Genomic DNA, 24,677 nt, shown 5'->3' on the forward strand with positions numbered 1-24,677 from the left:
CGCGTTGCATATTGTGATTACGATCAGAATTTCCACCAAACCGGCAATCTATTGCGTCGTACCTAGCGTGAAGCGATTCAGCGACATGTGAGCAGAGAAATATGTTGTGGAGAAACGCGGGAGAACGCAATGCATCGTTGAGTGCTTTTTTGCAGCCTTTTGTCGAGTGTGAGTGTGCGCGGACACGGGTCCGTATACTTGATTGCAATTCCCCATTGCCTTTTGGTCAAAAATTTAAAAATAGAATGATCTGTTGTCTTGACGATTTATATTTTATAGGTAACTAGCTTTTGCTCGCGGCTTCGTTCGCGTTAATTTATCCCTTTAGGGGTGGAATTTATCAAAATTCTTTCTTAGGGGATGGCTATGTCATAGTAGCTTTATGCAAGCAAAGTCTCATCCCGATCGGTTTTATAATTGACAAAGTTTCATACAAACTTTCATCCCCTATTTTATCTCCTTGGGGGTAGAATGAATCAAAATCCTTTCTTAGCGGATGCCTACGTTATAACATATACCTGCATGCCAAATTTCAGCTCGATCCGTCCAGTGGTTTGGGCTGTGCGTCATGTCATGTCACATATGAGTTATATATGTTTAGATATACACATACGGTTATAATGAACAGTGCCACTGCTATGCGCCGCTGCCATGATTTTTAATAATCTGTGGCGTTATCTTTTGCGCGGGAAAAAGGAAAATGCTGCATGTCATTCCTACATCAAGTAGCCAGTCTTTGCCTGTTTTGTATTTTAAAATTTCACTAATTGAATATAACTACATTTAAAAAATGATTTCATAGTTAAATAATGACTAAATTATTAGATATTAATGACTATATGAAGAATCTCTCTTAGAATAGAATAGAATAGAAAATCATTTATTCAAATAAACTTAATTTAAGCACTTTTGAATAGTCATAACAATTTGTTTTTTATCTACTACTCGTTCGGAAAGCTGTCTCATCACAAGAAGAACGAGCATCTTAATCTAGTGGTAGTTATTTTGATTTCCTAAAGATGCCAAAGACAATCACAAAGTCATAGACTCATCCTATCATCCACCATTAGTGACGCGGGCGGGTGTACTAAAATATATTTAATAGAGGTTACGTACGTAATTATATACAATAAATTATGTTTATTGTTTATAATTGTAATAATGATATATTTTAATTTATAGTCATATTAATCATCCATACAATGGTGGTGTACAAGACATATTTAATGTTATTTTTCAATACAGTCAATATTCCAAAATATTTGAGATTCGAGACTCTGTACCAACACTCAATACATCTAAATATCCGAACGTCTTCACAAACTTTGCTAGGATATTAACGAGCCAATTAATAAAATTAATGTGCTGGAAAACATTAGCCCCGCGGCTCACCTCGAGTGAGATGACTGTAAAATCGGATTGTTTACACTGAATTAACATGGTTACGAAGATTTACCTTCATATATAAACTTAAGTAAATCTAATTGGTTTATAATAACAATAATAATAACCCATTACAATTGACACAGCGCCATCTAGTCCCAGCTAAGCAGAGTTTGTATTATGGGTACAAGACAACTGATAAAAATACATTAATATTATTTTGTAAATGCATACTTAATATTCATAGAAAATACCTTGACTAATACATATAATAATATTCGTGAATTCAAAGGATTAAATTTTGCGAGGAATAGAACATGTGACTATCGAAATAAAGCAGTGTGCTAAACTGGTAGATCACAGAGATCGTAGTTTATGTGTTGCTAATATATTACTGATAACTTCAAGGCTACATAAATTATTATATTTATAAAAGCTAAGATGTAAACTTTATATTTGTCACTCACCTTCATAGAATAATTAATGGGTTGCATAAAATAGTTTTGAATTATGGATGAACCCCATGAAATCGCTATAGTTTAAACCGTTACCGTGCAAATAAAATATTGTACCAAAATAAAATAATTGAAAAATGTATCTATGAACGTTCCAAGTTTTTTTATCTAAATTTATTTTGGGGTTTTTGTATGTAAACATGTCAACTATTATATTAAACTAATCGTAACAATTCTGTTACAAGTTTTATACATGTCGTAAATAAATATATTTGTGCCACAAAATATAATTTGGAAACGAAAGTATGTGTGGTAATATTATAAATTACATATTATTTATTTAACTATATGTTATCATATTCTATTTAGACCTCGTGCTCTGCCATTAACAGTTAATTACTTTCCCTGTCATAGCGTTAGGTTGGCTGGAAGTGATCTCTTTCTTAAAAAAGCTCACCCTTGCTCACATTTTTTAAAAAGTACATTGTTATAACTCTAAAAAACTCTTGAATTATAAGTACAATAAAGAGTATATATTATGTAAATAATATTTATAAACGCAATTCACGATAACTTTGTGAAGGACATAAAAAACTAACGAGTAATTAAAGATTTAATGCCGACCGCTATTTTCAATAGCCAATTACGTAGCAATAGATACGTACTCAACGGCGAGTGAAGATTTTGAACGGCAGTACCGTTACACTTTACTTCATATTATTGTTTTCTTATATCTGTTATATTTAAATATCTGCTACATTGTTACATTTTTTTATTTATGTACTAACTAGCTATTTCTCTCAATTTCTATACGATCCTGTGTCGAGGGATTCCAGATTCCGGGATAATAATAACGCCTGAATAATTCACACTGCGTCTAGTCCCAACCTAAGCTAAGCTTATGTTATGGTACTAGACAACTGTTACAAAATCGTTCGAGGAATCAAATCCGCGACCATAGGAAGAGTGCTAAACAACTAGACCACCGAGGTCAAATAATTTCAACGGCTTGGGAACGGTTTATAAAACTTATAAAACACTTGTTCTTAAGCTTGTGTCTTCATTTTTAAGCAGTTTAAAATATTAAAAAAAAAATGCAATAATTGAGTTCTTAGTACTTTGCATAATACTAAAAATATAGACAGTATTTAGCACTAAACATAAATAAAAATGTATTGAAAAGTTTGTATGACACTAAAACGAGGATATTACATACACATGCAGCAGAATCCCATTGAGTTAGGAATAAAGAACTGTGTAGGTAAGTAAGAACTTCATTATTTCCAAAGTCAGTTTAAAACGCCATAAATGATCGCAGCTTTCTTACAATATGATTACACCGTACATCATTACTGCGAGTAAATAACCACAGACTAAAAAAGCTGATAACGGCAGAACAACTGAGCGGCAAGGACACGCTCCACTTGTTCATTTACCGCTGCCACTCATATATGCACCAGAGTTAAAGATTCTAAAGATGCTGATTGCTTTTCTCGTGTAAATTTGTAACACTCACAGTTAATTAACGAGCGATTATGAAATATTTTATTTTGAGTGGATGTTATGAATGTAGTGAGTGTAGCCTAGGCCGTGTAGTGAGTGTAAATATGGCCGAATAAACATTTATATCAATTTATATTTCTAACTATTCGGTGCGAAATAGACCGATGTGTAAGTAAAAATAATAATTCTACAGACGGCGCTAGGTGCACCCATTGCTACGTTGGTTTTAAATATATATAGCGACAGGTGTGTAATTATAACGATAAATAACAATGCATCTGATTATCCCATATGCAAGGATATCTGATTTATAATTATCAATATTTTGCCCATATTTCTCAATTTTCCTATCTACCGGAAAATCAAGGATGAGCTCGATAACTAACCGAAATATTAAAATTAGGTGCTACCGCTTTCCTAACTGTTGTTGCGAGATTCAGATTATCGCTAGAAAATCTATGGAGCGGTCAGTAAAATTTTAATAAAATGATTACTGGTTTTCATGATTTTAGTTTGCTTTTATAAGTTGTAATATATACCTATATATATTTTATGTACCTAAGTTTATTTACTTTACAATAAAGGTTTAGTATTTAGGTTTAGTATGTTGTAATTCGGACGAATTAAGACATTGAGTAGTAATTATTTTTGTAAAATTTAAAGTTAATTATGCAAAGTACTTATTAACGGGACTAAAGCTAACAAATGTACAGGTGCCCTCATAAATATAAGGGTACTTTACCACAACTCTCATAAATTTTGCAGTCGAAATAGCGTAATTGTCTATTAAGCTAATGTCAGACTACACTATACACAACTTAATAATAAAAAAATGCCTGCAAAGTTCCTATGTGTTAACATTTGGCTATTTGAGTTTTGAGCATGATCAACATTTATTTATTTATATATTTGAGCAACCAACAAGACATACACTATGAGGTTACCATTATTATCACTTGCAAAAAGTTCAGGTATATATATGTGTTGACTTAATTATTTTACTTATTAACATTTCATTAAATATATGCACTTTATCGTTAATATTGACAATTTTAGAGCCCACATCAAAGCATTCGTTCAAATATATGTAGTTTTAACATGCTCTATGCCAAGTCTTAGTACTGCGTGCGCAAATGTTTGTAAAATATTTCTAGCAAGTACATATTTTTTTGCAACATGTGTTCTTACCAATTGCTATTATTATATTGAATTAAATGTTTATACCTAAATACTTCAATTAAAAACCCTATTTCATATATATGTAATTATATATATCTATTTATTACGATTTCAACCCTCATTTACAATAGATAAAATCTAAGTATCATTTAGTAGTCATAATCACCGAATATGGCGCCACGCCAGAATTAAAGGAAATTGATCTGTTATTACTTATCATAAATAAATATTATTTTGAAGTTTGAAACAGTTCTATACTTATTTGTTTTTAACTTATTTGTTATTCAAGATAAAGGAATTTAAGATTGCATTACTTCATATAAATCAATCATATAGTTTTAATATGTAATATGTTGCATTTATTTAGGATGAGCACCAGGTCCCTTTTCAGGACCGCCGTGGAAAAAATAAAGATCGCGATAATGATCGCCAACCTCCGATGGGATATGGCACCTACAGAAGAAGAAGAAAAGTTGCATTATGTTTGTATTTATTCATATAAAAGATATTTCCAAAGTGTTAAACTGTCATACTTTTCTAACTGAATTTAAAAAAGAGATTCGTGTTTTAACTGCGATAAGCGATAATAATATTAGCAAATGGTGTTCCAGATGGAATAATAATTTCAATATTTAGTATGAAACTACACCAATAAAACGTTTATACTCTCTGCTTTCAACTGCGTTATAATGAGAACACCTTGTCGTTATGCCGTTTGCCGGGAATTTGAATTTATATATTAAAATGTTTTTATTCGTCGTAAACCTACAAAAACTTCTACGTTCGAATTACGAAAACTGTTTGAATTCGTGATTTTGTTTGTTTGGTTTTCAATTGTTTTTTTTAAATTAGGTGGGTGCTCCGTGACTAGAATATAGGATCGTGTTTTTATTATCTCTAAGATTGTAGCGACGTACCTTGTGATAGCGTGTTGTAATACATCCTATAATATACGTATGTATGTACAGTTATGTTTGCATGTAAGCCTGACCAACAAGGTAAAAGTGGTCTATTAATAAAGTGAAAGATGATAATAGTTATGACATTTATGTTCTCACTGTAATAATCCATTAATATCAGTGGGTTGTTAGTAATAAGAATGAGTGGTACAATTACCAGCAGTGGACCCTGTCAAGTTCTCCAGGCCCTCTGGATACCGTCGTGGTGTATTATTTACTAGCTGACCCACACAACTTCGTCTGAATCACACTTGCTTGACATTTACCATTATATTTTGCCTAATTTACGTTATATCTTTTTAAATTGTATTCTATGTGTTATTCTGATGTATAAGCTACATTAACTGTAAAGTTTCATCAAATCTAGGCTGTAATTTTTAGATGATTATTTTTAAATGTCGCTATAAGGAGAATCCATACTAATATTATAAATTTGAAAGTATGTCTTTCTGTCTGTCTCTTAGTTACTTTAGTTAGTTTTAGTTACTTTTATCACTAAAGGGCTGAATGGATCTTAATGAAATTTAACAGATTGTATCACGAATTTACCTATTTTCGTGTATTTTATCACCAGTAACGGTTAGTATTTTATCAACGTTAGTAATTTTATTAAAATACGCTATAAAATTTTCTTGACACCTAAATAATTAGAGCTGACGTGTGTTTAATTAATCGTTCTTCAATACGTGTGGCTTCACAACTAAACCGCTATCTGAGTTTGTAAATGACAGCTGCCTGTCTTACTGTGCGACCATCCGGCCGTGACTGGTTCATTAATTATTATTTTCTCTATTAATGATAGTTAATTCTATTAATAAACATTAATGGAATTATCATTGGAAAATAAAACTCTGCTTTCTTATTAATACAATTAACAGATTAAAAAAATTGTATTCTTTACTCTGAAAATCTCTATCTGTAGATGTAATCGAACAATTATGTTAAAAAAATGTTGACGTAGTTGAATAGTAGACGTATATAAGATTTTTATCATATTTTGTGGTTTTATAAAGTTCATGAATGAACGAATACCTATGTATTATGCAAATTAATATAAACTACCAAAATTCTATAGTATATAATAATATTATTTTCATAATTCATAAATATATTCTAAAACAGAAAGAACTAAGAATATCCCACTTTTGCGTTAACTTAAAGCGATCCTATTTCCGGTTACCGAAATGGCGTACAAATTCCAGGGGACAATTCTAAATTCACTGACGTTCAGATAGCTTTCCGGTCTGAAACTTTTTACGTTGGACACAATTAAATGGGTACTATTCAATAGAATTTCCTTTATACAGGTCCTTTGTAGTCGCAAGGCGATGAAGTGATTGTAGCATATAGCGATAGAAAAACTTGCCACCGCCATTTTCAAAGGAAAACTTGATACGGAAAATGGGAATAGAAAATTGGGGTTATCCTCAAAAAGAAGTTTTGTCGAGTCACTCTATTGTATTATAGTACACTCTATTCAACGTACCAATATTGGTACTAGTAAATTCTGGATTATGTTTCCCTGACAAATTACTTTAATACCCTTTTAGATTTTACAGACTTTTGTTACAATTTCTCTGCTTCGAGCTCCACACCTATACCTGTAATGTAATTATATATTGAGTCATTGTTTTGTTATTTATTATGTTGTATTCGTAACAGCTGCCTGCTGAAAGAGAGAAATAATGATCATACAACCTTTTGTATTTACATTAAATTACAATCTTTTCAATGTTATACTTCATTTGTGAATACTGGTTCAATAGCGTGTGTAACGTTGATGTGTTTTCTTTTATTTATAATATTTGTTTGAGTAGACAAGTCACTGAATTGATGGCGAGGTAATTTTACTGTTAACTGAATTTTCTGATTCAGTTAACAGTAAAATCACCCCGTCTGTAGAATTTACGTTTTTTTTTCAATAATATTTTATTAGTAATAATTTATTTGTTTAGTCTTCTTAGTTTGCAGACTAAATTATGCTGTTTGAATTTATTATTATTATTATTCCTGCTTTTTGTTATATTGTGTAATATTAATTTATTTTACACAAAATTAAATGGAATCTATAATAATACGAATTTTAGTAAATTGTTAGAAAATAGTACGTAATATGGTGTTAATCTTATATTAGTATACATATATAGGTTATAGTTACGCTTTCTATACGCGACCCTCTATAAGGGTCGTCAGCCTGTTGTTTTGTAAAGAAATTATCAAGAAAGTATTATTTGCACATAACTCGACGTTTATGTGCAAATAATAGTACATTAGTCAATTGCCACCGTGTGAAACTGGGCGGACAGTAATGAATAATAAATACAAAATTTCTATTAAAGTACTACAAAAGGTTAAAGACAGTAGGCAGGTTACAAACATTATTGATAATTTACGAAGAATGTTGGAACTCCTAATAGGGCACGTATTAGAAGAAAAATTAGAATAAATTAATTAAAAGAAAAAGTTACATCAACATTTAAAGAGAATGACAGGGGATCATTTGTCCGTCAAAAGCGCAACTCTTAAATTATAATATATATATTATAATTTAAGATTAAAATAATAGTATTCGCATATATGCTTTTAAAGATAATAGTTGAATCTATTGTCTCTATAAAAAATACATTCTCCGAAATATATATATATATATATATATTTGTAAAAATAATGCAATAAGATCATCATCAATATATAAGATCATTATTTCTATTTTTTTACTTATAGCTATTTAAATTTTTGTTTCTATGAAATAAAATGTTTAAACAATAGAATATAAAAGTACGTAAAAGTGAGTAAAGAGGGAGTCTTTACTTAGTATATAAAATATATAACGGACTGTGAATGGAAGATTAGGTATCTTTTATTCATTAGAATAACGAAGTTTGAACGAGTATATAACTGGGCACCACGACCTTGTGTTTGGTTTGACATTTGTCATATAACATTTGGAGCTTTAATATTATAAGACCACTATTAAACCATTTACGACGGCCTGTTACCATACAATTAGGTGCTAAGTGAAATGGATACGCTTAGTAGCTGTGACTAAATATTATAATAGAATGGAATAGATACATAGACAATAATTACATTACTATTTATGTTACTGCACTCTATATTGTGATTAATTCAATTTAAATACGTTAAACAATATAGACTATATTAAGAACGAATTAATAAGTCATGTGTGTAACTAATATATGTGAAAACATATAATAAGAAAGTGATTTTGAATTTGTGAAATAATGTTCGCGACATTGTCGAAAAAATGCAGGAGAGTTAAGGAAAGGCATTCAGCCTGAGCATTAAGATGTCGACACTTGAAGCGTAGGCCGCCTGACTACGTCGGAAATTTGGGGCTACAGCATTCCGCAGCAGCAGCAGCGAAGAGACAGAAGCAGACCAAGGTAGAGGTGGGAAGATGTAGTCGCTAGGGACTTGATAGTGTACGAGGTCTCTGATGACGATGTCAGGCCAGAATAAAATGACGGACGAAAATTAGGAAAGCTGACCCCACCACTACGTGGAATATATATCTAGGAAGAGAGAGGAAGAGAATTAAAAAAAGAGTGTATACTTTACAAAGTACAGATATTAATATAAATTTATTATAACAATTGCCTCCTTTGAAAATTTTACAGTCGATTTGTTTACTTTGTCGTGTCCGTCGTATGATTGTCTTGTTAAAAAGTTCTTGTTTTCCCTTTAAGCTATTAATTGTTCGCTGTGAAGTTTCTTGGAGACCAAGAACTAATAATGGTTACAGGCTTCACAAATTCAACTTCGGCTGGTTATTGGAACATTGCCAAGTATCTGTTTTGCAGAAAATATATTATGAAAGAAGGGCTGTAATAAATTGTACTTTGTAAATTATGCTTATACATTGTAACATTCTGGTTTCATATTTTCATGTATTTTCTTTCAAAAAAGGAAATATGATTCATACCACGGTTTCTTTTGTATGTTTCGCAACATATTTACTAATTTAGGTTTAGGATTTATTTTATAATATTTAATTTTCACGTATGTCGGCACTTAGCCCACGTAAATCTACATCCGGGTCACAAGTCCCGGGAACTGGTCGGAGTTTTCCTCTCTATCACACCATGAACCCGCATCCGCATGATAAATCCATAAAAAGCTAAGAGGTTCGTCTCAGAATTTAATGATTCTTCTTCCAGTTAATAGCATCTACTTTGGTATTGTGAGAGCGACTTGGGAGTAAGTTCTGGTAATTGCAAATATAATAATAGAAACCTTTTCGTTTTATTTTATCCACAATTATATTTTTTAGGGATGTTGTTAAAGAAAAAAAATACTTATATTAGAAGTTAATGAATTAACATAAGTTTACAATTATATACGTCATCTACGGGCGTAGGCATTTCTCGTGTCTACGAACGCCATGATTAATCTTAGCTCTTGACGTGCTCGTTAGAAGGGACTGTACTGATTAGGTCTACAGATCATATGTTAAACTAGCTAAAGTTACTGATGTTAGAGAGATTAAACAAACAATCTAATATCAGTAACTTTAGCTGAGATTAAACAAATAAACAAACAACCATACCCTAAATTTATTGTCTTGCAAAAACCGTTCATTAAAATATTAACAATAAATTATTTGTAATCTTCATATCAGCTTGTTATGTTAATAACTAAGTAAACGGGTTATGATTTGTTTAATATCAAATATGTGTTGTATGAAATGTAGACCTTGAAAGCTACAAAAATGTTGCTGTTACTTAAATAGATTACAAAACTAAACTTGTAAAATAGCTACGATATTGTACAAATAAAATGTCGGTGCGCAATGCCTATATTGCCATGAGAGATTTCAAATCAAAATATATAAGTATAATATTAATCTCAGGACAATTCACACAGCGCCACCTAGTCCCAAGTTAAGCTAGCTAAGCTTGTTATGGGTATTATTATATATAACTGATACAAATACATAATTTTTTTTATCATAAATGCATACATATTATATTGAAAAGACCCAGATTGATACTCATGAATACAAATGTTTGTGCCGTGCGAGGAATCGAACCTGCGACCATCGGAAATAAAGCGGTGTGCTAAAGCGTTAGACCACCGACGCCGTCAAACCAGGACATGTAATATGCAGATATTTCAATAAGCTGTCTGACATACTGTCTCCTAAGAAGTGAAAATACCGTAGTGATTCGAAAAGGATCATTAAACATGCACATGTTTTAACATGTACCAGTGGATTTATACATTACATATGCATGTCAAATTGAAGTTAGTTAATCAATTCCTAATGAGATGGAATCATAATTTCTATCTATTATAAGTATGAATTAATTTAAGAACCGCCAGTGCCATTGTTACATGATCGTTTTATTCCATTCAGAGGTGTCGGGGAACACCTGTAGTAACTACTTAGAGCTTAGAGTATATACATTGCCTGCTATGCTCACATAGAATCGTGTTAGAAAAACCTCTTAGAGTGGGTAAATAATGCTGAAAATAAATTGTGAGGCTCATTTTTGCTTCTTACTGCTATCGTTGCTTATTCTTCAGTAATCCTTTGTATAAAATGCTTAATAATAACTACGAGTACATTACACTGAAATAATAGTAATAATAATATTCCTGCACAATTCCCACAATGTCATCTACATAGATTGATAGGAATCTTAGATGTTTTTTTGTAAACACATACATAATATACATAGAAATCTCCTAGGCCGATACAAACAATTATACTCTTGAATTTAAAAGTTTGTACCGTGCGAGAAGTCGAGCTCGTGACCATCTGTGTGCTAAATAGCTGGATCACCGAGGCCGTCAATAATAATATAGTGTCAGTGATATTCAGGAATCCTGAAAGTGATAAGTAGGACTTACCTTCGCCTCCTACTGTGGGTCTTGCGGCGATCGTGAGCGGGCGGGTCGCTCGCGTATGCCCCAGCGTCACCCTCCGCGCTGTGCCCCGCACCCATCTCTACCCCATAACACTTCACACACCGTCACTGTCACACGCCACCCACGCCTCCAACAATTAACTCTTATTTAACAAACACGCCTTGTTAAAGAAACTATTGTACACTGGTGTCCTTTATGCCTTTAAGGATGTAGAGGGTGTGGTGGTGTTGATATCCAAATACCGCGTTGTGCCCGGGCGGCTCGCGACGCGAATGTGAAGCGTAGCGTCGCACGCGCAGACGCGTACGCCCGCCTTACATTAATAATAATTGGATCAAGTAATAAGCTACTATGATGGTAATGGAATGATTGTTGCAGTGACAGCAAATTGAGCTGCAAGATTTAGATTTGTACACTGTTTATTTTTATAGTAGAAATAAATATATACGTACATGTAAATTTGTTTTTGTTTAGATTTCACAATGTGCTAGTGATAAGTAGGCACTCGTGAGTGTGAGACACCACTTATGAGAGTTTATGAATATTATATACTGTGATTTAAAGTTACAGTATTATTCTTACATTTATTCTATTTTCATGCTTGTCACAATCTTGTTTACAAACTAAAATAAAACTTAAGTGAGTTCCGAAAATATTGAAAGTATTATCAAACTATATGTATTTTTGTAGTGTTCTTTAAAAGGCTGCTCAAGTAATCCTAGAGGGGTAGTCAAATGCATTGTCAACTTTCGCCATTAACACTTGACGTGAAGATATTTTGGCGAGCACTATTGAATAAAATGTAATAGCAAATCTACCGCCGGTTCTCTAATTAATTTAATTTCTTATCTAAGATGAATATACCATCTTCGGATTGTTAGTAAAAATAAGAATGAAAGGTACAGTTATATAGGTACATACAAAAGCAGCTCTGCACTGTACGTCATAAGTGGTATCGCTTATAACTCACACCGTAACCCACTCGGGCTAATTGTTGCGCGATCCGCCTCGGAAATCGCTTCGCTCTCGTTTCTACTAATTACACAAGTTGCTGCTTTCCCAATGGAAAACGTCGCGGCGGAAGGAGCAGATGGAAACGCCCAGCGTTTCATGTGGTGACAGATTACAGGACGTAACGCCGTGTTTCAGAACAGCAGTCATATAATCTGTCTGTCAAGTGTCTACTACGACAGGAATGTCTACATAATCTGTGACATCTACCGAGAATATAATAGTCATTCTGTAAATATAAAGTGTAAAGTCCCTGTTGTTGATCTCGGCAAGTGTGGTTTTGTCTTCTTTAAATTGGTTAAAAATATGGTATAATATTTTTAGGCATTAATTATAATCCAGCTATATGTTATTAAATCTATTACAGTCAGTGGTTTAAGCTTAATTGAATAATAATGAAACATATTTTGCAATGATATTATTAGTTGCATTAAAATTGATAAAATATGTACATTATTTCGTGGCAGGTTGTTATATTGTTTACGTGTAAAAGAATAAGAGAAGTATGCTGTTGTGTTGTTGTATTTCATATCATCCAATCTCTTTCTTATTACAAAAAGAAATGGCCCACTTATCACTTCCAAAATATTTTAAGAACATTAATTAATAGGTTTTTTTTTTTAATATTCCAGTTTATCATGCTTTATTAAGTATATGTCAAAGCAAAATTTAAATGCATTTTGTTTTCTGTTAAATCATAATTTTGTAAACGATTAACTAAATGTGACCTGTTTTACATGGCAAATAAATAAACCTGAAATCTTCGTTATCGTTAGATTGAGACTTATCTACAGGACGCAGATTAACTTTCACTTATCTTCCTCAATTAATACAAATAATTGTCATAACTTACTATCGGAACTGTACAAATTTATATAGAATTATCAAATACGTAGTGTTTAATATACTATTACCAGACTGGTCAGATGTGTAGTGGATTTAAATTACAGTTTTCAATCTTACGACATCTTGAGGATGTCGAGTGGTAGTAGGTACACTCTGTTTTTTATCGTACTTCGTTCCCAGGTCGAGAAAAATTATACGCCTACTCGTACTTATTTAAGCACCTGCTTAGTACATTACCAGTACTGTAGAACGTCAAATTTTAACACAAATTAACGGTAATTAAATCTCAACGGAATAACAAAGTAATAAAAATATAATAAAAAAAACTCCATTATGATTAATTTGTTAAAATGATAACGTAATAATTTAAATTTAAAATCGAGAGTTATAAAACTAAATAGATATATAACAAGATTTTCATACAAAACTCATAAGCAGCAATGCTAATAAGTCTGCGAGAGTATATTCAACGTTCGTTGCGCTTCAAAGATGCTGGCCAACACAGCATCTGCCGTTTCGTTTTTCTTATACACTATCCCCGAGTGCAGACAGGGACGAAACATGCAACGGTAATAGTATACTGTAAAACTGTAAGATGTTTCAATGTTTCTGATTTAATAAGACGACTACCGTTCTACGATGGGTCAGTATTGTGGCGTAACAAGAACTCGGGTCTTGGAAAGAAAGCATTAGGAATAGACTAGCCAAGCCCGCGATTTTGTACCCGTATAAGCGTTTTTATTTGCAAGACGATTGAAACTAAACAGAAAATGTTAAGTGTATATTATTAAAATACACTAGTCAAAACCACAGACTTTACCATCTTTCTTTCGTAGAGTAGTAAGACTGTAAAAAAGTCGTTTCCGTGTGTATCTCAGTCGCAGCTATTCAGCCCCCGAGCAGATTACTTTTTAAGATGTGTTGATGTTGTATGGTGGGATAAGATAGTGAAATTACAGGTTAAGATGCATGATAGCATTTTATTCCGGAATAGCATAGTATGAATATATCAAAGGCGTCATATGATAATGTAATATCCATGTTGCTGTTCATGTAGGTCATGGTTATCAGTTACCATTAGGTAACCGCCTAGGTAGTTTGTCATTCTCATTGCATAAAAAAGAAAACAAACAGAGAAAAATTCTAACAATCATTATTTTTGGTTTCGTTAAATTTATCAACTTAGTTATAATATCTTATAAGAGTATTAAATATTGTTTTATTAATAATTTTCTTCATATTTATGTCATGTATAGACAGCGACCAGTTACATTTTTGCTGTATGTATATATTATGGCCCGGTTATCGAGGTGTAACGTCTTTCTTCCGTTTCGGCATACCAGCGCAGGTCTGTAAATGTTTCCGAATATTTATTACTCGCAATTGTGTAATTTGTTGTACTTGTTTATTAAATAAATTATTTGTTTTTAGATTACATTTAATGTAATTTTGAATATATTCCATATGAAGAACTAAATTAGTAATATAATTTATAAATACTTTTTTTTGTAGGTGAGGACTAAATATTTGCGGTGTATTTATTGGATAGTTGAAAAAAAATAGTGCAAATAAAATAATGTTGAATGAAAAATTGGCTCAGTTTATTAAACTAAATTTAAGAAACAGTAATTAAGTTTGAATGTAATGATAGTAAATATTATCTTATTTTGATATCATGTAATGATCTATCTATTCGTGTTGTCGTACGTCCTCGTTTTCTTATCAAAGGGTAAGGAAAAAATTACAGTTATACATTAATATCAGTAGAGGCAATATCAGGGATAAATTTTCACATATAACATATAGTCGATATGCAAGAATATTTGTTGTTTAAATTAAGCTAAACGAGCAGAGACAACCCTGCCCTATTAGGAATTATAGTCGAGAATATTTCATATTGATAAACTTCTCAGTGGAGATATTAAATTAATATTCTTAATATTTTCTTCTAAATGTTGTTGAAATGATATGCAAGTATCTGTTGAAAAATAAAAACTTTTAATTAAAAACGTCGCTTTTGTCTCGCTGATATTGTGGAGTCCATTTTTGTAAAAAGTTGATCGTTGGTAGCATAATTTTTGATTAAGTAATGTAATTATGACTTCTTAACTTTGGAGGAGTTTGTTATTTTTATAGTATTGCTTAACTTATACTATACGTAGTATAGCATTTATTTATATTGCACATGTCAAGTGTTTTAAATAAATTCCTAAGTTACTAGTATAACTATATGTGGCATTCATTTATTCATTGTTCAAAATTAATTCCTGAATATTCCCACATATAACTGTACACAAACAAAACTGTAAAATTCTCGTGTCACAATATTAGTTACTTAACGGCTTGACCATTTTTTATGAAATTTTATATGTATATTTAGTAGGTCTGAGAATGCTACTATCTATTTTTCATACCACTAAGTGATAAGGCTTGTCCAGTCCTAACATTATTTTTTAACTCTTTGGACAATTACTTTTCATGTTTTTATAATGTGGCATTAAAAATATATTCAACTCTAAATTTACACCCTTCTATCACCGACTCCTATTTGTTAAGAGTAATTTATATGGCAAAACAACGCTTGCGGGATCAGCTAGTAGTATTATAAAAGTATTGATTCATACTGGACTTCTTATGTACGTTTTGTTATATATATATATATTTATTAACCCGCTATTTCAGTTAACACCGTTTCTTAAAAAAAAAAACATGAGACCTAGACCGACTAGGCAAATGCTAGTGAAATTACCTATTATTAAGTTTAAGTGTTTATTTACTGTGTAGATGTACATCGGAGTCTAATTTACATAAATTGCAGTAGTTATGGGCGTTAATTTATTCATGACTCCTAACATATTAATTGGATTTCTTTGTTGTTTCAGGTAACGTTAGGCGCCATATTAGTAAATTGAAGTTGGGTTTGTAATTCTTGTTTATTACTGGATGACACAATTTGATTTGACAGCCTCGGTGATTTTGTGGTTTAGCACACCTTTCTTCCGATGGTCGCGGGTTCGATTCCCTCGGACGGTGGAAACTTTTGTAATCATGTGTGATTGATTATATCGGCCTGCCTATTTTCTAAGTATATATTATGTATTGTTATAAAAAAAAAATATCCTAAGTGAAGAAAAGATGTACATGTAACACAAGCTCTGCTTATTTTGGGACTAGATGGCACAGTGTAAAGAGTGTTGAGATAAAAAGAATATCGTAACTGTAAATAAACGCGTGTTGGTACTCTACTATGAGTAGGTATTATTTAGTTATAGAGTTACAAGAACCCTTTTGCACCTTGTTGAAACAAGAACAGATCCTACCTCAACCCGACAAATCCACTCTAGCTATCGGGTATCAAATCGTCTCAACGCTCACTATAACCTAATTGTCACCGTATAGGTACAAGAACATGAGTACTATATGTGTATTACACTATCCCGTCCATTTTTAGTGCATTAAAAATTCTATTAATGTATTATATAATGCCTCTTGTGTAAGTATATATATTTTATTTTTTTTAGCGAACTTCGCAGTTTGTAATAAATTACACGGGCGGCATAAAAAGTGTTAATCCGCTGTCATCTGGCTTTGGAACACCTGCTACATGTTACCTCGTCGACAATTCCCTGCCGCACCCTACATAATACCCTTGTCCTGATGCTTGTTTTAGACTGTTTGTCGGTGTTTGTGCATTTCGTTGCTTTGTAAGTGATTGCTCGTTGAGTTGACTTCCATTTCTATTCATGACTGGCTTAAATAGAATTTTTAAGTCGCTTCAGCTAGTTATATTAATATAATAAATGTGTTTCAAAGTATGAAGGTATTAAAATACAAGCGAAAATCCTATCCTATCTACATCTTAAAAATTCAGATACCATATTATGTAAAAAAATAAGTTACTGAAATCTGTGTACGGTATCTATAAGTATAATAATGATACATTTGTAAAGAAGAAGTGTATATATACCTGTTATATGTGGATTTGTTTTCAATCACGGTTAACTAGCTGACGAAATTCAGTAAACAGACCATATCCAGAATTGACTAAGGTCGTAGAACGTATGGTTAAAAGAATTTTATCAATTACATTCCTTATTTTAAATTCTTAAGCTGTTATAGAATGAAGCTAAAATCTAAGTAAAAAAATAAAACTACTATAGAAGTCTAATTGACTACAATAGTTTTGTTAAAACACCTATTACAAGTATTGTAAAAATAGGAGACTACTAAAGCTTTGGAGCTTTTGAAGCTGCTGTCTTACTACTAAACTATAGTGGGGAACAGTTCCTATTGGATCTCATTAAAGTTTTAAAGCCAAGCTAAGAGTTTTACTACTACGAGGAAGCCAGCTTCGCTTCCATACTTTTTCACTATTTCTTTATTAAAGTTTGTACACGTTAAACCAATTATGTAATATTTTATACATTTGCATATAATTCTGAAACACACGGGAAATAGATTTAGCAATGTTTTAATTAACATTTTCTTTTTTATATTGAGTGTTTCCCTCACGAACTTTATCACGCGTTATGAAAATTCAAAATTCTGTTGTAAATTATTACAACTCTAGGTAACTTCAACTGCGAGTTGATCGATCCATCGTTTATCTCGTTTGATATACTATCTTCTAGGTTTAATCAGCTTCATTGATGGAAGAAATAGGTTTGAAAGTCTCTGATGATAGGATATGAAATAGAAATAGAAATATTTATTTAAAGTAGTAGTAATGTACCTACCATGTTAGGTTGACATGCACGATGTGTCCTTTATTTAAATAAATTTTAATATTTTGAATAGTCAATTTTATTTATTTTACCATTAATTTGAAAAGCAGACTCATCACGAAAAGTTTAGTTGGTAACGTGTTGCTCTTATAAGTAAAAAGTTGTTCAGCATTTTTAAGTTTTTGTAAGACTACAAACTACCAAGTAACAAAGTAGATATAAATAATTATACAAGTAACAAAATAAATCCGGCATTGTTTAGTTATAGGATTTATGTATTATATGTAGATCTTTATAAATTTTTATATTATAAAAACAGTAATACGTATATAATATCTCTATCTTATTTTAGATCGACTTGATCTTTATAGTAATAAAGCAACGCAAAGTGTATTCACTGGCGATGATATTTCAATACACTGACTATAACGCTGGGATTACAAGCGTGAAAGGCTGAAAGTAAGTTCCTTTTATTTGATAGCCCTAACTTCCAAAATCCGGCGGGAACGATGGATAATGGTTTCGAGAATAAGCAATAATCAGCGATACCGAGATATCCAGCTATTTTATATATACATATGGTATGTATATAATAATAAAATAACTCCTGTACAATACGCCATCTAGTCTCAAGGTTTGTGTTATGGGTATTAGAGAAATGTTATAAATACATGTATATTTTTTTTGTAAATACATACATAATGTATATAGAAAACACAAAACTGGTGCAATGGTACTCATGAATACTAATGTTTATACCGTGCGAGGAATAGAACCCGCGACCAACGGAAGCATTGTGCATAATCGCTGGACCACCTATTTCATCAGTATATATGAATATACCAAGTGATAATTTGTTTGTAGCTCTTAGGAAAACACTTTATTCTGGTTACAACTGAAGAGATCGCTGAAGCGGATTAAGAGTCCTTATCCTAAATCGACATTGTTGCTGTCTCTTAAAATACGCTACGTATTGTATTCTTCATGAATATGTAATAAGCACGAATTGAAAATATCGTTTAGCGACTACCGTATACTCGGATATCTACCAGATGATATTTATATTTACATAAATATTTAGAAATAAGGACAGATTTTATACGCCCAAAATTGTAGGTAACCAACTTATTGATTGGTAAATTATACAGACGGATTCCATTGAATTTTAGTACACAAATAGATCATATTTCAGATTAATTTAAAGGATACTCAATACTGTAATTTGTTACTTTACAAGTTCTATATTTATAGACAAATATCGAATATTAGTAAAATTAGTCAAGTAAGCGATATTGTGGAAAAGAGAAGCTGTATCCTTCACTGGAGAATATACGATAAAAGAAAACTATATGATATAGTAAGACACTGTATCATGAAAGTTTCTTTATAAATACGATAGAATTATAACTCTATGAATACACAAGGATGCAAAGATTGTGTCACGTCCGGGTAGGTTGTGTTCTTCTCCTTTGTCGTATATAAACAATGTTTCTACTTATAATTCAGTTCCGGGTTTTTTAGGAAGAAACATGTTTATGGTTATATTATTTTGAAATGAAAATCTTGGTATGCAGGTGCGTTGTTAATTTACCATCTCCTAAGATATACTTTCTACAAAGTTGTTTGCATGGACAAATATCTGTCTCAGCTATTACTGTCTCGTGGCTTACTTTGTATGCTGTTCTGGTCTATTGAAAGCTGTTGAAAGGTGAGACATGACAGTGAAATTACAGGGTATGGAAGCATGTATAACTACGGGGATCACGTGATATCCTTGATGCAGTTTATGTAGGTATATAGGTAACTGTTACAATATTTTTATGTATTTTTGTATCAATTTTCAATGTTTTTTTACAGTTTTTAGATTATTGTCACTTTTTAACTGTTATTATTCGTACCTATATTACAAGTATATACATTTTTTTATACATTATTTCATTAATGTTTTATAGATCACACATACAGACTACTCATTCTATCGCCCACAGTGGCGGTTACCGTTTACCATAAAAGCTGTCAGTCAGGGCAGTCAGCATTTTTACCGTTAAAGTTACATAATAAATTGACGTTTTTCCTTGTAGTAATATATCTTTAATAATTGAGATATAGCCCCGTCGTGCATATTTGTCTGTACTTTGATAATAATACTTTGATACTGTATACTTTAATAATAATATCACAAGCATTGATGCTTATAAAAATACAAATATTGCATGTAAAAGTGATATCTATAAATCACATATCGAGAGAAACTGGACATAAGAATATGATTAGGAAAGTGACAGGGCAATTACGGTTTGCAAGCATGCGCGGGCGTTGCCGTTTTACGTACTTCGGTGCGTAGGCGCATAAATGTACAGGTGGCGATAGGTCCATGTGATGAGCATAAACGAGTTGAGTCTTTAGGTCGCAAAAGATTTTAATACGACCCCTACGGCGACACTAATGGCGGCTTGTAGATTACGAAATTATACCACGTGGTTTTTTATTGAGTAGAATCTCACACGTCTCTCTTATCCCACCGGCGCGGAGACGTTCTTTGTGACGAATTTTTCGTCTGTTAAAAAGAGGTTTTTAGACTAACAAGTGTCTGTAACATTTTAAATTATAAATTTATGGCATAGAGGTCCATCAAGTATGCGGTCCACCTTATACTTAATGTTTATGGTGAAAATCTGCAAGAGAAAATTGTAGATGTGTTGCTGGACTTTAAGGGAGGTATGTTTTTTTCTTAAAGCTTTTAATTATGTGTCGATATATCAATATACACGGCTACGAAGTGTCTCAATATCTACATATTATTTTTGTATAAAAGTAGTAAGGTTTTAACAAAATTTTGAATACAATATTTTAAATTTAGACAGATTAAAAACAATGCTACAGTGTATATTTTTCTCTATTTAAGATGACAATTCTTAGCATCTGCATTAAATAATTTAGACACAGGTTTGTTTGTATGTTTACAATAACTACTGTAGCTGCGTGCTTCTAACTTAATACCGTTTCCCTCTCGTTCTAGCAAACAATTACTTATCTTGAAACCACAACAATGTATTTTTTCTGTACTGATGTGAGTAAGGTGTCTAAATTGAATTGTTAGATTTATAGTCAGCGACTCTATCATGCCATGCATAATAGTTTAATGTGTTACTATGTGAAACAAAGTGAAGTAGAATCATGTCAAAATATATAATCAAATACAATGTAAATTAATTTTATAATATATTTACAGTTTTATAGTACTACAAAGCCTAGTAATCTGTGCTCATTTAAAGTGTATTGCGAAAAAATTAAAATAATATATTATCGATAATTATTACCTAATAATATCATATATATGATAAGATGATAATCATAGTCATAATCAAGAGGACTTGTATTTGCAAAGATTATTAATTGTATATTTATAAAGTTAAAAAACATAAAATTTTCCTGAAACTCTGAGTGTAAATTACAATATAAAAAATGGGTTTACAAATTATTCATTTCATTCTGTTATTCGTACGAAACAGGCTATTATAGACGGCAAACTAATTTCAAGTTCAATCGTATTTTTTTGGCGACTTAACAAAAGTGTTATACTTTTGTTAAGTCACGTCACATCACCTCAAAAACAACGTTAGTCATTTTTCTTAATTGAAACATATATGAATTAATATGCTGCAAAATTGCATTGTTCATAATTCAAATACTGTTCGCGATTATACTCGAATGGATAAGTGGAGCGAATTCACACACAGGTGAGTCTAAGAAACTAAACCAATTTCAACCACTTCAAAAAGAAACAAGTACACAATTCCATAGTTTTCTTTGTAGTATATAAGACCATCACAAATTCTTATTTTATTTCAATAATTATTTTTGTTTTGGAACAAAGTGATTTAATAAGTTAAATGTACTTTACACTTGGCGTTTTATGTAAATAGATTTCATAATCACTTAATTTATGCATGAGCATCGTGGTGTGCCAATGGTTTACTATCGGATTTACAATCCAAAGGTAGCGAATGTAAATCTATCAGAAACCACTTCAATTTTTACTTCTGATCGATGGTCCGGTGATTGAAACTACAATAATAAATCCATCGAATCATTCTCGTCGTCGATTCCATGTCCATATACATATATATATATATATATATATGGACATATATCCTCATTTGTTAATCTTTGCGTTTACAGTCAATAAAAGTTCTTAGTTAAGACGATACGGATTTGACGACCTCGGTGGTCCAGCGGTCTAGTACACCGCTTTACGACCGATGGTCGCGGGTTCGATTCCTCGCACGGCACAAACATTTGTATTCATGAGTATGTTTGTTTGTATCGGTCTGGGTGTTTTCTATATATAATATGTATGTATTTACAAAAAAAAATATCTATGTATTTGTATCAGTTATGGGTACTAGTACCCATAACACAAGCTTTAGCTAGCTTAACTTGGGACTAGATGGCGCTGTGTGAATTGTCCTAAGATTATTATTATTATTATAGTTAATGCTACCACTTTAACCCACATTGTATTGTTTGTTACAGAAGTGACGGTAACCTATCGTCGTGGTTTGCCTGTGATTACTGTACCACTGCCGTCCCGCCGTGAACGCTGCCGGTTTACCCTGCGCCCGGTCTCGCAGACTGTTGGAGACTTGTTGGAGCAGGTATGTATACCATCCATGTATCATCATTGACACAAGAGTACTTACCCCTTTAAACTATAATTATTAATTCTCGGTGAATTCACCATGATGGTGTAACTATTTGTCTTAATCCTCACCCAAAAATCCTCCGTTGATGCCCCGCCATCGTATACAACATTCATTTTATAAAAAATAAAATGGTGGCAAATGGGACAGGTGTTAATGATAATTTTTTTTGCGGACTAATATTGCAATATATTTTTAACGATACCACAATACTAATGGATCTTTATGCTATATCATACACGGGCTGTGCAAAGAGAATCTAGTTTCAGAGGTAAGCTTAGGTTAAGTAGATTTTGCTGAACCAATTTTTACAGACTTTCGTTACAATTTTCAACACGACTTTTGACTTCCCAATGTTCACGTTTTCGACAATCTGTCCTTTTGACGGGATAATAAATAAAAAAAATTGGTCAATTTTAGCAATCTTTTTCCGTCTCGTTAAAATGCGTAGTAAGCCCATTTTTATTAGGAACATTTCACCCAAGGGATATTTCGGGCAAACAAAATGATGAATCATTTATTCTCATCTCGTCACTCGCCTCTTAGCTAATTAAAGCAAAAATTCACTCGAAAAATGAATAAGTCAGTATACTACAAAAGATATTATAAATTTATATTTTTTTATCTGACAATAACCACTGTGATTAATGAATTTTTAAATAAAAATGGCTAAGTAGTATAAAATGGAGTAGGAGCCGTGCATTCAGGGGATCCACTTAATTAAAAAAAATACTTAAACTTAAGTCGTATTATTTAAACTTAAGTACTATTTTTCTGTCATTTATAACATATAACATGTTGGTAATATGAAGTATGCTATACCTACTCGAAATTATAACATAAAAAATGTACCAGTTGCTGTACTTACCAGTTCTCACTGTAGTAGCTAGCCGAGTTGGGCGGTAGAGGGATAATAGTGATAAAAATATAACGTGTGCCGAACTTTTTTTTCTTAATATAAATTTAAAAAAATTTCAAGGTATGCTAAACCATTGGAAATAAATTTATAATCACATAATTCAATGATTTCATATTCTTGTCTATTTGTCAATATCATTCAGCAGCTAGAAGTGATTACATTACCAAGTAATGAACAAAAATTGTTTGCAATGTTTTTAACATAACCTATATAGACATATTTTTTATAAACATATACTGAACTGCCAGTTGATACTACAGCACGGAGTTTTTCATGAATGGTAAATTAAGTGACCACCCTGATGTGTCTATTAGGTCATAGGCTACGGTAACTATCAGATGAGCCATCTGCTTGTTTGGCAACATCGTAGTATAAAAAATACTTATGAATCTAAATGTTTGTATTGTGCGGATACTAAACCTGCGATCATGACAAGTAAAATTAAGTAAATATTGTATACTGGTATTATTCTATGTCGATTGTCTATATTTTGTTATAGGTGAAGTTAGAAGACCGCGGCGTAGAGCGTGCAGCCGCCCTTGCAGCTGATGAACGCGTACGCATTGCAGCGAGTGATACGATCGAATCATTGCTCGAGAGTGATTTTCGACTCGTTATCAACGATACAGAGTACTATGTGAAAAGTCCACCGCAGGTCAGTGTGTTTTTCATATCGCTTAGATAAAAATACCTATTGTCAAGGAAATTAGTAGAGAGTAAGAGATGTAAATAATATCTTAGTCCTTCGGAATAGCAACGCGTGCTACCCGTCACATGTTGATGTGATTGTGCATATGTATTGTTTATGTATATAGATAACGGTTGCCGCTTGACATCTGATAGACAGTCAGATTATTTTGCTATTATAGTTACATAAACAAACTTATATAAGCCCTCTTAATGGTAAAAAATGAGAAAATAATAGCAGACAATATAATCTAAATGTATATATATATAATAATAATGAACGTATGGTCTAATACCCGATCAGTAGGAGGTAGACAGTGCATTCTTTCCACACACAAAGTACTATAACCATAGAACTTTAGTTCAGCTTATGGCTACAGACTTTCTCAAAAGTAATAGATAAAAACTGGATT

The 24,677-nt window shown here is 31.9% G+C and overlaps 1 protein-coding gene across 2 annotated transcripts in view; it reads left to right on the forward strand.

Annotated features, from left to right (window-relative positions):
• LOC131847073 (calcium uniporter protein, mitochondrial) overlaps positions 1–24,677 on the forward strand; it is a 139,508-nt gene that overhangs the window by 101,647 nt on the left and 13,184 nt on the right. Inside the window, exons 3-4 of one of the 2 annotated variants that reach the window (XM_059196529.1) lie at positions 22,492–22,613; positions 24,077–24,232. In XM_059196529.1, the coding sequence (XP_059052512.1) occupies positions 22,492–22,613; positions 24,077–24,232 (278 nt within the window). The remainder of the gene's footprint in view (positions 1–22,491; positions 22,614–24,076; positions 24,233–24,677) is intronic. The other variant, XM_059196530.1, reaches the window with a different exon arrangement.

The sequence above is a fragment of the Achroia grisella genome, unplaced genomic scaffold, assembly GCF_030625045.1.
Source record: "Achroia grisella isolate CSIRO2021 unplaced genomic scaffold, CSIRO_AGI_Agris_v1 utg515, whole genome shotgun sequence".
Classification (NCBI taxonomy): Eukaryota; Metazoa; Arthropoda; class Insecta; order Lepidoptera; family Pyralidae; genus Achroia; species Achroia grisella.